The sequence below is a fragment of the Hemibagrus wyckioides genome, linkage group LG02 (genome assembly GCF_019097595.1).
Source record: "Hemibagrus wyckioides isolate EC202008001 linkage group LG02, SWU_Hwy_1.0, whole genome shotgun sequence".
Classification (NCBI taxonomy): domain Eukaryota; kingdom Metazoa; phylum Chordata; class Actinopteri; order Siluriformes; family Bagridae; genus Hemibagrus; species Hemibagrus wyckioides.
The window spans coordinates 7,858,086-7,877,412 of record NC_080711.1 but is presented as its reverse complement, the minus strand read 5'-3'; the positions used below and the strand labels follow the sequence as shown (position 1 = coordinate 7,877,412).

At 39.0% G+C, this 19,327-nt stretch overlaps 1 protein-coding gene across 1 annotated transcript in view; it reads left to right on the top strand.

Annotated features, from left to right (window-relative positions):
- Positions 1-19,327, top strand: part of crhr1 (corticotropin releasing hormone receptor 1) — a 140,544-nt gene that overhangs the window by 87,690 nt on the left and 33,527 nt on the right. Inside the window, exon 6 of the mRNA XM_058405397.1 lies at positions 3,626-3,732. Within this exon, the coding sequence (XP_058261380.1) occupies positions 3,626-3,732 (107 nt within the window). The remainder of the gene's footprint in view (positions 1-3,625; positions 3,733-19,327) is intronic.

The window sequence follows — 19,327 nt, the reverse complement described above, 5'->3', positions numbered from 1 at the left end:
TGTGACACATGCTAAGGGTGTGACAACATCTGTATTTGTTATGTGTCTGACTTGATAGAAATATAGTTTTATTTTGGAGCTCAGTAGCCACCTCGAGATGATCAGTGGCAAAACTTCTTTGCAGCAGTGAAGAAATAGTTTCTTTATGGAAAGGGCTGTATTGCTTCATTTACAGGCAGCACATACTTGGGCATTGACTTCAATGCCTTGGCATTGTATGAAAATGTGCAACCAATGAGATGAGTCCCCATACACTATACGGACAAAAGTATATGAACACCTGACAATCACACCAATATCTGTTTTTTCCCCAAACTATTGCCACAAAGTTGGACACACACTTGTGTAGCATGTCTTTGTATGCTGAAGCATTAGAATTTCCCTTCACTGGAGATAAGAGGCTGCTGTTTTGTTGCTTTGTGCTTTTGTCCTTGACTCTTGTTACCTGGTTTTTGTGTCCTGTTTTTGGTTTTGGTTCACTTTTTTTCCTATTTCCCTGGATCTTGTGTTTTTGTTGGTCTTGATTCTGTTCCTGTGGGGGCACCCACATATTAACACAAACACGTTCCAGCAGGACAATGTCCCATGCCCCTGTACATAATGCAAGATCCATGAAAACATGGTTTTCAAGGTTGTTGTGTAAGAACTTGCAACCACACTGAACACCTTTGAGATGAACTGGAACACTGACTGCACCCCAGACCTCCATCAGTGCCTAATCTCAATAATGCTTTTGTAGCTGAATGGATGAATCCCCACAACCATGCTATAAAATCTAGTGGAAAAGCCTTCACATAAGGATTGAGGTTGGTAGACAAGAAATCTCCATATTAATGCCTGTGGTTTTGGACATGGATGTGAAGTATGTCCATGTACTGTACTGAAGGCCATATAGTGTTTAGGTGGTAACAAAATGTTTAACAGTCATGTAGCATATACAGTTTAATTCTTTCTTCACATATCCCATCCTCAGGTTGGGGTCAGAGCACAGGGTCAGCCATAATGCAGCACCCCTGGAGCAAGCAGGGTTGGGGGCCTTGCTCAAGAGCTCAATGGAGGCAGCTTTGCAGTGCTGGGGCTTGAACCCTGATCTTCCAGTCAATAGCCCAGAGCCTTAACCACCCGAGCCACCACCGCCCTGATTAAAAAAAGGGTAGCAATTTTTTGACCTCACTGCAGAAACACTGTGAATCTTCTTCCTCACTAACACTAAGCACTAATCTTCTTCCTCACTAACACTAAGCACTAATCTTCTTCCTCACTAACACTAAGCACTAATCTTCTTCCTCACTAACACTAAACGCTTATATTGAATAATAAGTATATAAATAATAATAAGCGTTTTTTGTTTTGTTTTGTTGAGAATGGATTTTTTTCACTCATTTTATATGCATCAAATTGGCAACATGCTGCTATTTTTTACTTTACCAGTAAGCAATTTATTGACCATTAACGGGCAGTTTTCAGTTTTCACTTTACACTAGCTTTCAGGACTGACACATACACAAACAATCCAAAAACACCAACAGGGCCCACCTCAGGGTTCTGCTCTTTGTGAAAGCCACAGGAAACGAGTGACGTATTTGTGCAGCAGGAGTTCACAGCCTGGAAGCATATGGAGGGGGTTCTGGCCCCTGTGTCCCCAACACGCACATACAAACCTGCTCGTTACGTGACCGGCATATGCTCCCTCGGATCCAAGCATGTCATTTTCACAGAGCCACAGGGCAGAAGACACAAAACACATGTCCTGCAAATCAGTTAGAGAGTTTCAAAACACTATGACACGAATGAACGTGAGCCTTCGAAACACGAGACACCTTTTGAATCCAGCTGGCCAAATAATCAGAGGTTGAATACACGTCATCACGCGTTGTATCTGACACAAGGCAATGGAATGTGATCTCCAACCTGAAGATCTTTGTTTATAAAAATTTTTAATTGCGTGTTTGGGTCTGTTGTGCATTCAGGCTGTTATAATATGACAGAGATAACATGAGCTCCAGAATTATGGTTAGATTTTCTTCATCTGTGTACACAGGTGAATTATACAATGGCGAAAAAAAGAAGAAGAAGCTGTTACTAATTATTAATCATTTAAAAAAAAGGTTTTTCAGATAATGCTCGAATGATCATTCATTCAGAATAACAATTCTTTATAAACTGATAAAAATATTCCTGCACATTTTTTTCTCTACTAGTGCCTCGTAAAGTGGTTATAATGTGTTACAAGCAATCTGTTGATAGATAATTGTGTTTAAACACACGTTTAGTGCCATTATATTTTCATATACTAAATATCTAATTAACTTATAGTGTACTGAATCTATAACTTATGATCCATGCAGATTTACAAGCTGGCTGTAGATGTTCTACCTGGCTTTAGGACTGCAATTACGTGAATTGAACAGGTTTACACACAAGTCTCCGTGAATAAACAGTTGATAACGTTGACAAAATAGACTTCAATTTAAAATTGATAATGACTAAATGTCATATAATACACAGTTGTAGAAGGGAAATAATTTTATAATCACACACTCCAGGTTCTGATGGTGTCTTCCTAATGTTGTCTCAGGGCGTTGTTCCTTACAGCCCTCATCTTTGGCTTTTCCCTCATTATAATTATATATATATTCAGGAACTGTTCAAAAGTTGTTTGCGCCAGTAGAAATCCAAGCAAAGCCATCCGAACCGAGTTTACGGAATTTTTTTCAGGCAGCGAAAGCTGTTTCAAAAGAGTAAACCCACCTACCAATGTTGCTGATAGATTGGTGCCGTGGGTGATCTGTTCTGTTTATAGCCCAAGCTTGGCGGCATGACTTCCTGTGAGGCCCCTTGACATGGAATTCTTGGCTGGGGTCAGTTCTTTGTAAGCAGCCATACAGTTTTTATACGGCTTGTATTGGTCATATTGGTAATATTTTCGGGTGGCTGGAACGTATTATCTGCATTTACATTATTTCCTATGGGAAAATTCATTTTGCAATACAATTTTTTTTTGCATTATAAGAACTCGCCTCCAGAACGAATTAAATTCATATGCTAAGGTTTTACTGTATTTCTGTAAAGCTGCTTTGTGGCAGTGTTCACTGTTATCAGCACTATACAAATACAGTTGAACTGAATTGAAATTGGACATGAAGTCCAAGTTTACAGGAAGCGTTTTTACAAACTGCCAATTCACCAGTCCAAATATAAAACTGGAATTTCTGGACATTGTCAGCAGTCATTGAAATTATGGGGGGGGGACTTGCTCTTGGTAAAAGAAGCAAACATGTGCATGATGTGATATTATGAGGAAGTATGAAGTCATTTATTTCAATGAGATCACTATTGAGCAACAGAAAAAGGTGGCTTTTATTTGAAACAATGATATCCTGTCTTAGATGTGTAAGAAAAAAAGCCCTTAGCATAAGGCTGAATTTTATAACTGAGACTCAGATGATATCAACTGGTTGAAAGAATTTAACTAATTGATTAAAAATGTTGGAAGGTAATGTATATTGAGCTTATGCTATGAATATCATAGATTTTTTTTTACTGTATACAAACGTTTGCTACGAGCTTTTACCAGAAATGTTTCTAACATTTTTTTTTTTTCATTCTTGTTTTAATTCTTTAGAAAAAGAGCAAGCTGCACTACCACATTGCAGTGATTATAAACTACCTTGGCCACTGTATCTCTCTCGGAGCTCTTCTGGTTGCCTTCATTCTCTTTATGAGGCTGAGGTAAGTTCAGTCCTTCCTCATGTTTTGCCTGAACCCTGATCCTGTAACGTGTCTGATTTGTTCGCTTGTTCACATTATTAAAATTTAAAAAATCATTACCACTGAACATATGTATTACAAGGAGCAGCGTGGGGATTAGTACTCTGGTTCACTGCATGAGATCTGAGGGTTGCACATTAATTACTCAAGCGTGGAAAAGTGTGCAGGATTGAAATCGTCTTGTTGTAAAAGAGATTCAGAGTAAGTAGATCAGATCGGGTGAAAGAATTTGGCAGCGCTGTTCTGTGTGTTTTGCCAAATTTTGTGTTTGGCTTTACAGAAATCTCACCCAAACTCTGGAACGGTTCGAGTTTTAAATACGCTCTCTACAAACAACAAATGTTGCTCAATGCAATTTTCTGTATCTGTTAAATACTCCACATATCCATTTGCCTTTTTTTTTTTTTTTAATTAAATACGAACCCACCACTCTGAACCTGCCACCAGAAACACTGGAATATTGGAATAATTTATTTATTTATTTACTGAGTGTTTATTTATTCTTTCATTATATTTTTATTTTTTATTGTCTATCTATCTATCTATCTATCTATCTATCTATCTATCTATCTATCTATCTATCTATCTATCTTTTAACTAAAAATGAATGAACGAATGTATCTCACAACTCTGCATGCTCATGTTGCTCTTCCTCACAAAAACCTTCACACTTTTACACACTACACGCTCTCATTGATCAACTGTGATGCCTTGTGATTCGATCTAGCGATATTTCTCCAATCCAGTTTAGCTTTTCTAGCTTTTTCTATATTTGGATATGTTAAGACATCACTAAACTCCGAACACTGCCTTCAATTTCAGTCATATCCCTACTCCTAACAAAGAACATGAACATTCTAGCAACGCTTCCCTCCAGCATAACAATCCAACGTCGACATGCTAATAAGGACCATGCAGGGAATAATAACTGCCATAATCACTGGCATTAAACAGCAAAATGTGACACCAAGTTTAGACTGTCTGGGTTGCATCGCAGTGCTCGACTGATCATTATGAGGCAAGAGAAGTCAGAAAATTCCAGGGCATTGGGCACATATGTACAAAAGTGTTCAGTTGCTAGGTACTCATATAGCACTAAGATTTCATGTTTTACTGCATTGACATCATATGGGAACAGCTGGTATAACAATATTTCCCATGTTGCCAGTTTTAACCTACAAATTCCAAGTCTTCAATCAAACTGGCAAAAATGAACATCCCATAAATCCAAGTAAATTTTGGGGTTGTTGATTAGATTTCACTTTATAACGAACTTTCATTCCAAGGTAGTGGTGGTTCAAATGGCTAAGGGTCTGGGTTGTTGATCAAAAGGTTGGGGATTCAAGTGCCTCTACTTCCAAACTGCCACTTTTGCGCCCTTGATGAAGGCCCTTAAACCTCTCTTCTTCAGAGAGTGCTCTATCATGGCTGACCCCAAATTCCTAAGCCGGTATATGCAAAGAAATGCATTTTACTGTGCTGTAATGTATATGTGACAAATAAAGGCTTCTTCATTTTCTGTTCATCTAAATAGTTACAAATAATTTCCACCAATTTCTCATCCTAACACACATCACTTAATATTATCAACATCCAGAATAGTGGCTATGAGTTCTGGTTTGAAAAACAACACCTTTGGTTTCTGTAGGTCAGTATATCTCCGGATTAGTCCCACTTGATTAATCCAGATGAGAAATGCCATCTCATTTGGAATTGGATGATTAAACTCCACATCCTTCTACTAATCTCCTAAAGCCAGTGCATCATGAAGGAGCTGATTTAGAAGTCATAGATCATGAGCATAAAACTCAGTCTAGTCTGGTTTTGGTCTCGTCTTGTCTTGATGCAGTGTGATAAAATAATCACGCTTCCATGTTCAAACCTCCATGATATATACATTTCTAGCCTTAAAGCCTATACAGAGGAAGGTGGAATTTATTTATTTGTTCTTTTACTAAGCTTGTTAGTGTTTCCCATCTGAAGATATATGTGTGTTTCTGTGAGGGTTTGATCCCTGTTGAGTTATGAAGCCTGATAAAGAGCTCAGGAATCTGGAACAGATGCTGAGAGGTATGTGGTGAAAAAGTGTACAGGTATATATCTTATGCTAGGATACAAGACGGTAGCCTACATTGTTGCATAAAATGCAGCTATTCAATTTCAAATTTTCTATTTTTAACCAATTACAACACATTACAACGTACAGTTCTCTAATCAGCCAATCATATTGCAGCAGCACGATGTATAAAATCGTGCAGATACAAGTCAAGAGCTTCAGTTCATCTTCACATCAAACATCAGAATCGGGGGAAAAAAGTGAAATCTCTGTGACTTTAAATGTTGGTTGTTACCAGATGCGCTGGTTTGTGTTTCTCAGAAACTGCTGATCTCCTGCGATTTCTCTCTCTAGAGTTTACACAGAATGGTGTGAAAAACTAAAATTCTGCTGATGAGAGAGAGCAGAGCAGAATGATCAGGTTTGAGCTGACAGTCTATAGTATCTCAAACAATCAGTCTGTACAAACGTGGTGTGCAGAAAAGCATCTCAGAACGTTTAACACATTAAACCTTGAGCTGGATGAGCACAAGAGTTCCTAATAAAATGGACAGTGAATGTAGTAATTCATTTGTAGTGCACGGGGTTGTTCGTATTTAAGATTTCCATTTTTCATTTGTACAGCCATATCCTCAGAGTAGTAGGCATGCAGTAAGATTAAAGAGCATTCCTGAACAGATTTTGCTTTTGGGAGATTTGGGCAGTCGGACAAAGCGGCGTGGGCAACACCAGGGCTGAAGTGTGCCGGCTGAGAGAGTTTAAGACATTTCTGCAGGCGTGAAGCAAAGGGAATTGGAGCTGGCCAGATGCTCTCACTCAGGCACTGAAGTGTGAAAAAGAGACCGAAGACTCAGCAAGCGGTTCAGTGAAAGCTAACCTCACAGAGCCTCAGGTCAAGACTGCAGTGACAAGAAGCTGTCTACATCCAGTGCTTCATTTCCTGGTTTGTGACAAGCAGGCTGGTTAACGTTACACTGAGGTGGCTTCCTGCATTGGTGTGAAAGAGAGTGTGAGTGAAATATACAAGAAGACGATGCAGACGTCTTCTGCAGTGGTGGACAGAAGGAACAATTCAGGGGAATGTCATATTGTTCGGGAAATTTCTTCAGTCATACTTAAAATAACAAAATAGCAAATAAAAACGATACAAATCATCATGCATAATCGTCCCTGTTAGTATCTCTGTCAGCTAGCAGGAAAACCCAAAACTACAGGGCAGTGAAGATAAGAGTAAATAAAATGAAAATAAATAAATAAATAAAATAAAATAAAGTGAAAATAAAAGTAGAGAATATATCAGTCTTAGATGTACAGTCTTTGGCACACGCCCTTATCCAGAGCGACTTACAGAAGTGTTTTGAAGTCTCTATCAATGAATACATCCTGATACTGATTCACTGGGTCACAGACTAAGCATACCATCAGTCTAAATGCTCCTGTTGGGAGGTAAGGAATTCAGACAAGCAGCACTTTTTTATGTTTCCAAGTGCTAGTTTAAGTGCTACAGTAAGCGGTAGGTCTTTAGACATGGTTTGAAGAGTGCCTCAGCTGTTCAGACATCTAGAGTAAGTTCATTCCACCACCTAAGTGCCAGAAGAGAGAAGAGTCTTGATGCATGCCTTCCTTAGAGAGATGGTGGGATCAGTCGAGCAGGAGGGAGCGTGGTGCAGTAAGGGGTGTGATGAGTGCTTTGAGGCAAAGATGGAGCTGGTTTGTTTTTGGCTTTGTAGGCAAGCATCGGTGTTTTCAATCTGATACAGGAAGCCAACAGTGGAAGCATAGCAGTGAGGTGGTGTGGGAGATCTTGCTGTAAGAAAGGTTGAAAACAAGTCACGCAACTGCATTATGGATCGGTTGCAGAGGCAATCAGAGGCAAAGCCATAAGAAGCAAGTTGCTCTAGTCCAGTCTCAGAATGACAGGAGACTGAACAAGCACCTGAGGCCAGAGTCTTGACCATCGTATGATGACTGAGGTGATAATGAATATAAATCATTAATGTCAATCAATCCCCCCCTAACTGAATTTGAGGGGCAGGGGGCATGTGGCCCATATAACTAAGGGAAGAAATAGGCAGGTTGTGTTATTCTGTTCTGGTTAACAATGCAGTGTGACAACAAATACATTGGTAGACATTATACACCAAACATAATGTAAAGTAATAAATATGTAAATGTTATAAAGTATGCAGTAATATAAAGCAAAGCACCCAGACGCTATTTTAGAATTAATTGCTTGCCCCTGCTTGTTTGTCACCTTCAGAAGTGCGTGCCATTTAATTTCTTGCATTGCATCCGACGCAATCAGATGAAAAATTGGTATGAATAGCAATGACACAGTACCAAGGGCTGTGTGTTGACGTTGTGTTATTTCATGCAAATAAAGTCAGAAGATTTTTCAAATGCAGCGTTTGTAAAATAACACCTTTGCAGTGGTAGCTGATTCATTGATTTGACGTAAAAAAACAAAAGAGAGCGATGAAGTATTATAACTTCGTCAGTCTCAGTGCTAGCACAATCAAGAAGGTTTATCTAAACGTCTGTAAATCAGATTTTCAAAGGGTTAACAAAGGTTAATATGGTCGTTTTACAACGTTTTGTGTCCAATACGAGGAGGTCCTCTGTCCTGCTATTTGTAGCCTCGCTGACGTAGATAAGTTCAGCAGGGCAGAGAGGCAGCAGACCTCAGAGCACATGGTCACTGCGTGAGCCACTGGCTCTCTGCCAACTTCCTGCCATGCACCACGTGGACACAGACCTCTGCCTCCAACAAAGCCCTAGTATGAGGTGTTACAAGTACATCTGCGCCTCTTTCGGGTAGCAGGCCGCTTTGGGACACCATTTTGTAAGCGCTCCAATGCCGCAGGGACCGCACTGAGCAGAGAGGACACTCTAAATTAGGCCTCCCGCAGACACACAAACCCTACTGCCTTAACACACTCCTGTGCATCTGTGTCCCTTACATTTCTGTCCAGCTTGTGTCACTTCCATGCATTTTCTTTTTCTCTGCATAAACAACGGGAAGTTGGCCAAGCAAAAAAAAAATCTGTAGGGTGCTTTTTTGTTTTGGCACAGATTATTCATAAAAGGACAGCACTTGAGCCCAAAAGAAAGCTGAAGCACCACGGTGATGAAACCTGAGTAATAATGTGGAAGTCTGGAGCAGACAGCTGCAGTAATGAACTCCCTTTAATGCAGACAAATGCTACTGGGCTTAGGTACGGAATGAGCACGATGGGTTTTTTTTTTTCAATTCATAACAAGAATTCAGGTCGTGTTGCAATAGTGCTGAATCCTGACAACAGAATGTGGTGAAAATGAGGGATTTATCTATGCTAATTGGCAGCTATATATTTGACCTAAAAGTATGTGCACACCTGACCATCACATCCATATGTGTTTGTTGAACATGTCTTTCTAGATTTAGTCCTCCTTTGCTGTAATAATAACTTCCATTCCTCTAGAAGGCTTTCCACCAGATTTTGGGGCATGGCTATAGGGATTTGTCTATTCATGATACACAAGATTAGTCGTATCAGGCACTGATGTCTGGTGAGGAGGCCTGGGGAATGTTCCAGTTCATCCCAAAAGTGTTGAGTGGGGTTGAGATCAGAGTATTGTGCAACCCAATCAAGTTATTCCACTCCAACTTGGGCAAACAATGTCTTCTTGGACTTTTATGTGCATAGTACACATGCCCCATGGTGGAGAAAGCATAGCAGAGGAAACCAAAACACAGGGAGAAAATGCAAACTCAGTCTACACAGGGCAGAATCAGGAATCAAATGAGGCAAACATCCCATACTTAGCCATCATTGTTGTCAGATAGTTGTGGTATAAAGAAATCAAATAATTTGTATGCTATAATTAGACAGAAATCAACATCGGAATGGTATCAGTGACTCCTCTTAACGTTGGTTTGCATCACACTTCCTCCCATCATCTGACATTCCTCAATCATATTTTAGTCTATTCTTTTAATTTATATCATATTATATTATAAAACTCACATGTCGTTAATGTATACTTCACAAGAACAGATGGGTAAATGAATTTAGTGAGTTCAGCCAGCTGTTAGGGAAGCAGGATCTGCTCATGCCAACGTGACAGCTGAAATGCAGCGCTGTAGGCACTGGCTCTGACTTTTCCCCTCAGTGCCAACATCAACAATTTCAATAGCTCATCTGACAGAAACCACACATAAACACCGAAGACAGCTTTGTTTCATATGCCAAAGCCTATTTGTTGTCCACAGCCCAAACCAGGAAATAATTAAAGTTTTAAATGCTAAAGCACAAATTTTATAAAGTACAGCAAAAAATAGCAGTAGTCAGGTGAATAACAAGCTTGTTTTCATGTCATTTGTTCCACTTAGCTTACGTCTGACTCGGCTGTACACAATATTACACGCAATTAATCACCACTTTGCTGGGGGAAAAAAGGTGTAAATGGATTGTCATAGTAACTCCATTTCATGGTGCACATTCAGGTTAATAGTTTGTTATTAATACTGTTAGTGGTTTAGGCAATAGTTTAGTCCAAGCACATGTCCAGGTTTCCACTGGGGAGAGTTTATGGGCTATGAGAGCTTAACTTCCTCCATATCACTGCCAGTGTTATTACCACTATTAGGAATCTGAACTGCCCCTGAAATGTCTGTTTGTATTGACATGGGGCTGTCTTGATCTTATTGGACTTATTGGTCTGGTCTCGGGCATTGGTCACACATTAAAATGAGATTCTATAAAATACCAACTATGTTGTCTTTCTTATTTGCATGAACTGTGAACATAAACATAAATATCAGCCAAACCTTTGGTACAATTCATAAATATAAAGGCAACTAGTTGAAATAAAGACTGGACCCTGATAAGTATTTGGTGGTTTAATCTTAAGTCTTGCTTTTATTAAAACACCATTTTGCATTAAGGCTCTTGGTTTTGACAGTGGCTGTCTTGATTACACCCCTGTATCTTTAAGGGTACACATAGGATTCCTCTGAGTTCAGTGGTTTCATTCCTTTTCTCAAAAATAGTAGCTGGATTGCTTAATCTAACTTGCACAAGTGTGAATGTGTGTGTTTGTGGTATTGTGATGGACTGACATCCCAGCCATTATGCATTCCCACCTTCTATCAGTATTCTTGGAAAAGACTCTGGATCCATTGTACCCCTGACCAGAGGTAAGCAGGTACTGAAAATGAATGAAGGAGTGAATAAATTGTATTAACACTTATGGGACTAGTCAGTACTTACATACAGTCTGGGCAAGGTGCTCAAAATTTTTACAGTGGACCAACTGGTCTGTTTTATTTTTCTTTACGAATGTTCTTTTTTACAATCTTTCTATGAATTGAGTAAGATATATACCCACATACAAAACCCTGTCCACTTAAATAATTAATTTTGACCCAAGATACATGGGAATGGCATTCCCCTTTCTGACCTCCACTAATAGCATCTTAGCAGTGTTGTGACAAATATTAAGACCCTTCTGGAAACATCTAATGAGTTTTTTTTCTCCTCAAGGTTAAATGGCTGCACTCGTTTTGTGTAGAATAGTGTTGTGATGAATTGTTTGAGCTGTAATTGGGTGCCATGCATAACATTTTGTCCCTAAGGCCCTTGGTCAATGTTTTACCAGGTTTTAACCTTGAATGAATACATGAAAGCTATAGTCAGCTATATGGTCTATATATACACACTAATTAGGAGCTAAACACAGAACAGGTGAACACAATAGGGCAACAAATCAATTACAGGACATAAGCGAAGACAGGGCTAAAACGGAAACAAAGGCATACTGAAATGTTCAAGCACAACCTGAAACAAAGCATCATGACATCACAGTTATCACTAAGAGAGGGATATTTGTGACAGTCTTTGTGAACAGTTCTTGGGTATAAATCTGCTGTCTACATGTGAGATTATCTACTGAAGCAAGGGTGAGACATGGGCAGAACCCCAATACATTGAACCATGAATTGGGAAGTAAAGCATGAGGAAAAATCAGTCAGGTCCAGAGAACAAGAGGATTTACCTGGCATTACATTAGGCAGCACGAGTGTGTATACCTATACCCTGTATATACACACTAATTAAGGACTAAACATAGAACAGGTAAACACAACATACAGTAAGCTTTAGCTTTATTATTTTGTTATTGACCTTTTCTGTGCTTTTTAAACACCCCAAATTCAGGAGGACTTACCATAAGTGCTGCGCCATCCTAAAATGCACATCTTATACAAATCCCCATTCACTCCAGCTGCACTTCCTAATCCCTCCACTGGCACCGCATCATTTCCAGTTATTTATATCCACTGATCTGAACCTACCTGCTCATGTTGTGCATTTTACCATTGACATTACTAACTTAATCCATGTGTGACAATAAATAACCCAGCTCCTCCTTATATATATATATATATGTGTGTGTGTGTGTGTGATTTTGTTTGGGGTAGTAAACATTGATCATACATCATATTCCTGCATAAGTGCAGTGGGAGATTAAGAAGCAGGCAAGGAATGCCTGAGGGCAGTGGAATAGGTCACACGCAATGCATTTATAGGGGACTTTAATAAACGATCAGGGTCATTTACTGAGGAGAAAAATCACAGAGCTTTGGAGAGAGAGCAGTGGTATTTATTGGGCATACTTAGGACTGACTAAAATAACTAAGCTAGCATGGATACGATCTTCATATGTTTAGGGGAAAAAAACCTAGGACAAACATTTGCATTCACATCATTGTATTGTTAACAAATGTCATGATTTTGTCAAGATTTTCTTTTTATGAATTTCAACAGCACTACTAGTGGTTATAAGAGTAAATGCATGCATGAGTTAGAGGCTGATTTCTTTCCAGCCCAGGCTGTAGATTCACAAATCCTATACACAAGTGAAAGACTCCCAGAATTCACTGTCCAGTGGAGCTATTGTAATAGCTAATGCCTTTCTACAAAAAGTAGAAGTAATTAAAAGGAGCATATGCTGTCCAATACAGTACAAATTACATAATGGGAAAGAACTGTGCATTTTATGTGGTTGGAATGAAAAAGCTAGCTAACAGCAAATGCAGCGTTTTCAGATTGTTTGGGATGTAGTTCCTACATCTGTTTCCGAGAGGTTTTCTGTCTTGGGCTTGTTCATTTGTGTTTGGACTAGTCCTGGTCTTGAGGACTGGACTCACTATGGTCATGGTATGGACTGAGAGTGTATAAAATAATGTTCTTATTTTTAAGTTGCATATTTCCTTCTCTAGAAAACATTCCATAATCATTGGCACAATGCACAAATGAAGCCAGCTAGTTTAAGAATGACTAAATTGACTCTGTCTTGCTTTTATTTAGACTCAATTTTGACTTTTTACTCTCACGTTATTACTCGGTCTGGAGTCCAGCTTGGCAAGTCCTGGACTTGACAAAAGTGATCTTCATACAGTCCTACTGTTTAATATATTTGCTATTAACACAAGATGACTATGGACTTAAGAAACTTGACTTTAAAAAATAGGAAGCATAAAGGGTGATCATTGTCTGTCTTGCAATGGACCTGGTAGCAACAGTTTTTACCCAAGTTTTAACCCATTCTTCCATTCTTTTTCAAGTTGGTTGGAAGTTTATTGACTGAAATTGCCACAGATTCTCACATTTTTAGCCGGACTTTTTAGCCATTTTAGAATATTCACCTTTTTCGTTTGAACCATTCCAGCATTACTTTGGTCTTGTTTGGGACCACTGGGTCCTACTGAAAGCTGAAGTTATTTTTTTTTAGCAGACTGAAGCAGGTTCAGTACTTTGCACCATTCATTTGCCCCATTCATGCTGCCACCACCATATTTCACCGTAGGAATGATGTGTGGAAAAGCTCATGAATTTGGAATAAAAATCCTGCCTGGAAGAATATATGTATTTATCATTTATTATTCAGAAAACTGAGACAAACAGATCAGATAGATTTGCTCTTGTTGCAAAGACAGATCGATTTGATGTCTTGGAAAGATCCACACAGAGAAAACAACATGTCAGTTTGGAAGCCTGGCACTGAATATAGTTCTTCTTTAAAGCTGGTGTGTACAGCTGTTTCTTTTTACACACTGTAACTCGATTTAGATTTATAGGCTTCAGCATGCTGGTTCTGTTAGAGATGAACTAAAGTGAAACCGAGCCAAGCCCAAATCAAGACCAAAACCAGTGTGGGGTGAGGCCAAGACTATAACAACAGTGTCTGAGAATGAGATAAGGCAGTTTATATTTGCATGGTCATTTACAGCAATTTGGAAGATGACCATAATATCCCAAGAAGCCTACCGAAGTGTTTTATGGTCTTTATGGAAAACATATACTTTAACTAGTGCAAATAAGCCATGGTCTAAGAATACCTTTAAATTAATGCTCATAAAAATGACAGAATGAATGGAACTGTGTACATTACTGATTGCTTAGTTGTTTGTTTTGGTTGTTTTTTTAGTGTTTAAATCCATGAAATAAACTATAAAATAAACAATCGTTCCAACTCCACAAATAACGGTTATATAATCTATGACTCACAAATACAAATGTAACAAGGAAAAAAATATCTTCACTGCTCTTCCACCTCTAATCCGATCCGAATCCAGAACGAATTTTACACCGTTCACACACCTGACTTCCATCACACCTTCTTCCTGTTTATCACGCTGTCAATTTAAACTGCTTACTCATACCCACACTTTTTGCGAGGTTTTGTCATTTTTTTCTGCGTGCTACTCTGAGCATTGTGAGCATTATTTTCCTTCTGGTTTTGACCTTTCTGATCTTTCATGTTTGCAAGTCGTTTTATTTTCTTTTGCTCTTTTCTGTTTGCCTGATTCTTTGACCTCCTGCCTGTCAAAATCTCACATTTCCATCCACCTGCTTCTGATTTGTGACTCTTTTTTTTTTACCAACAGTGAAATCTCATAGCTAGACATTATTTTTAAGGAATAAAGCTTAGATATGTTTTTAGATGTGTTTTCTAAAGTCACTGAAGGAAAATGGAAAGATGAACATAAAATCAAGGGGCAGCTTTATAAGTATGGGCTTAATCCAATATGGGTTTAATCCAGGTATAAGTATGGGTTTACCCCCCAAAAAAATACTCTGGTTTCCAGTGACATGTGTTGTAAGCTGCTCAGCATCTGTAAACTGTCCATAGTGTGTGAATGGGTATGTGAGTGTGTGTGATTGTGTCCTGTGTATGAGAGTTGGTACCATGTTCTGGAGGGTCCTCATTCTTGGGCCCTGGGATAGACTCCAGGTGACACTGTGTAGGATATGTGTTACAGAAAATGGGTGGATCTATGAATGGATGGATGGATGGATGGATGGATGGGTGGGTAAGTAGATGTGGGTGGATGAATGGATGGTTGAAAGGATGAATGGATGGGTAGATGGATAAATGGATGGGTGAGTGAATTGATGGATGAATGGTGGGAGGGAGGGAGGGAGGGATGGATGGATGGACGGGTGTATGGACGGAAGGGTGGGTAAGTAGGTGTGGGTGGATGAATGGATGGTTGAAAGGATGAATGGATGGTTGAAAGGATGAATGGATGGATAGATGGATAAATGGATGGGTGAATGGATGGATGGATGGACAGGTGTATGGACAGATAAGTGGGTAAGTAGATGTGGGTGGATGAATGAATGGTTGAAAGGATGAATGGATGGTTGAAAGGATGAATGGATGGATAAATGGATAAATGGATGGGTGAATGAACTGATGGATGGATGGATGGATATCATTGTTGTTTGTTATTATGCCAAATCTAAATGTGAAGTTCATCAGAAACTTGCACCAGTTAAATATACATTATACTGCAACTCACGTTACACACTCACCATTCTCAATACATCAGCAAGAAATTTGCAAACTTCATCATTTATAGCTACGCCTCATAAACAGAAGTGACACGCTTGACAGGTTTTAGATTTCAACCATCAGCGGTCATTCCTCCATATCCATTTGTGCTGGTGATTACGGTCCAGGAGACACAACAGTTCTGCAGAGCCATTTACATTGTCAGTTTCACAACACAATTTCACACACAGATGGCCAGCACTTCTTCTGTTTTCAGCACACGCTTGATTGACAAGAATTTATTCCTAGCAAAATATAAGCCAATGGTCTGCTTCACTGTCACTCTGCACTGTGTGCATCTACAAGCTTGATGTAGCCCAGCTGGACACATCTGAGGAACGACATCCTGAGTCCTTTAGGCACTGAATGATGGCGTGAATAATTCTGATTTTACAGATCAGTTTTTCCTTTTCTCCAAGCAACTGATAGCTAAAGATTTTATTATATTAGTTCCTAGATGTATTCATTTTGTTTATTGTACAGAGTTCCTTCAAACTTCATTAGAGATTCTTTCCATCTATGTCTGTTAAAAAGAAAGAAAGAAAGAAAGAGAGAGGAAAGGACATGCTTTGTTTCTCTCTCTCTCTCTCTCTCTCTCTCTCTCTCTCTCTCTCTCTTTTTCCTCCTATTTATACCTTACTTTTTTCTTTCACACCTTGTTTCCCAGTTTCTTCCTTCATTTAATTTTCCTTCTTCTTTACATTCTGTTTCTTTCTTTCTTTCTTTCTTTCTTTCTTTCTTTCTTTCTTTCTTTCTTTCTTTCTTTTTCTTTCTTTCTTTCTTATGTATTTTTTTTCACACACTTTCTGCTTTGTTATCTTTCTTTCTTTCTTTCCACTTTTTTTATATCTTGCTTTTTTATTGCTTCAGTTTTCCTTCCTTCCTTCCTTCCTTCCTTCCTTCCTTCCTTCTCCTCTCAGCACTCAGATAGCTGCATCCTAATTTGGGGTGTTTGTTTGTATGTTTGTTTGTTTGTCCTTTCTTTCATCTTTTCTTCATTTCCTCCCTACTTTCATCTTGTCTTTCATCCTTTCTTCATTTCTTCCCTTTCTTTCATCCATTCGTAATATTTTTCCTTTCTTCCTTTCTTTCATTCTTTCATTCTTTTCTTTCTTTCTTTCTTTCTTTCTTTCTCTCATACCTTGATTTATTTTCCTTTTTCAGTTTTTCTCCTTCCTTCCTTCCTTCCTTCCTTCCTTCCTTCCTTCCTTCCTTCCTTCCTTCCTTCCTTCCTTCATTCCTTCCAATTTTCTTTCTTTCTTTCTTTCTTTCTTTCTTTCTTTCTTTCTTTCTTTCTTTCTTTCTTTCTTTCTTTCTTCTGCTTCTGATCTCTCTCTCTCTCTCTCTCTTTTCTATCTAACTATTCAGTTCAGTTCCTTTGAACCATTTTCTAGTTATCACCAATTGTCCAGTGATTCTTCTCCATTCTTTCTTCTTTCTTTTTCCTTTCTTCCTATTCCTCCCTTTCTTCTGAGCACTGGATATATCTTCATCAGTGTTAACATCCTCACAGCTGGTGAATGCACAGGGCAGCTGTGTGTGAGCCGTGTTTCTGTGTCACTGTGTTCAGGCTTGGAGCAAATCCACATGGTTACTATCTATAGGTCTATTATTAGACTCATGCATTTTAATGGACTGTATTTTTTCCTTCCACATCTTTATTACTCCTCTACTTTCTTTACCCCATTAAATATATATATACACATTTTTTTTTACCTTAACACCATTTCTTCTTAATAGCATTCTCCTTTTAAGAATACTTTCCATCTATATTTCTCCACACTATCATTACATTACAGAGCGAGTCTCAGTCTTTCGGCCATGTAGGGGTCAGTGTGAGGATGTGATTAATTCTTAATGAGTTGTTGCTTTCATTAAAGTGCACTATACAGTGTACAGTACACCAGTCTAATCTCTGTTACCCGTTTCGTGCTTTGCTTCTACCTACAGCTGGGTTTTCCAGCTTTTATACACTCACTTGTTCTCTTTGTGCCGCTTAAGCTTCAGGCGTCAACCTTTCCTTCTTATCACGCTGCAGTTTGTACAAATAATTGCTTCTCTGGATTTTCGCTCGTGATGAAATGTTGTGGCAAAGGGTTCAAAAGAAGCTTTTTAGCAACCTGATATCTTAATTGATTTCCTAAAATCCCACTCATTACTTACATAAATGAATTTCCTCACGTACTTGTCTACATCAAAGCAAAGCAAAAGCAACTTGGCAAGAGTGTGTGTGTGTGTGTGTGTGTGTGTGTTAATGTTCTGCAGATGGGCATTTAAAAACATGTGGAATGCCCCATGGTTTTATGGCAGCCTCCCGGTGCTCATCATGCTTGGCATATTTTCAGCAAAATGATTTTTAACAAGCTGCTGGTCAGCTCGGGTTAATGGCCTCAGCTCACTGCTGTTCAGTGCAGATACATTACTCCAGTGTTTACTCTCCTCTCAGCACTCCCAGAGCTGCATCCTAATCTAATTTGTTTGTCCTTTTCTTTCATCTTTTCTTCCTTTCCTCCCTACTTTCATCCTGTCTTTCATCCTTTCTTCGTTTCTTTCTTCCATCTGTATTTTTTTTTTCCTTTCAATCATTCTTTCTTCCTTTGATCCTTTCATTCTTTTCTTCCTTTCTAGCTTTCCTCCGTTCATTTTTTTCTTTTCTCATCTTTCATCCTTTCATTATTTTTTTCTTCCTTTCTGTCATCCTTTCTAGCTATCTTCCTTTCTTTTGTTCCTTCTCTCATCTTTCATCCTTCCTTTCATTCTTTTCTTCTTTCTGTCATCCTTTCTAACTTTCCTCCTTTCTTTTTTCCTTTTCTCATCTTTGATGTAGACACTGATGATGTAGACGCTGATGATGTAGACGCTGATGATGTAGACACTGATGATGTAGACGCTGATGATGTAGACGCTGATGATGTAGACAGTGATGATGTAGACACTGATGTAGACGCTGATGATGTAGACAGTGATGATGTAGACACTGATGATGTAGACACTGATGTAGACGCTGATGATGTAGACAGTGATGATGTAGACACTGATGATGTAGACGCTGATGATGTACACAGTGATGATGTAGACGCTGATGATGTAGACACTGATGATGTAGACAGTGATGATGTAGACACTGATGATGTAGACACTGATGTAGACGCTGATGATGTAGACACTGATGATGTAGACACTGATGTAGACGCTGATGATGTAGACAGTGATGATGTAGACGCTGATGATGTAGACAGTGATGATGTAGACGCTGATGATGTAGACACTGATGATGTAGACAGTGATGATGTAGACACTGATGATGTAGACACTGATGATGTAGACGCTGATGATGTAGACAGTGATGATGTAGACGCTGATGATGTAGACAGTGATGATGTAGACGCTGATGATGTAGACACTGATGATGTAGACAGTGATGATGTAGACACTGATGATGTAGACACTGATGATGTAGACGCTGATGATGTAGACAGTGATGATGTAGACGCTGATGATGTAGACAGTGATGATGTAGACGCTGATGATGTAGACGCTGATGATGTAGACACTGATGATGTAGACGCTGATGATGTAGACGCTGATGATGTAGACAGTGATGATGTGGACGCTGATGAT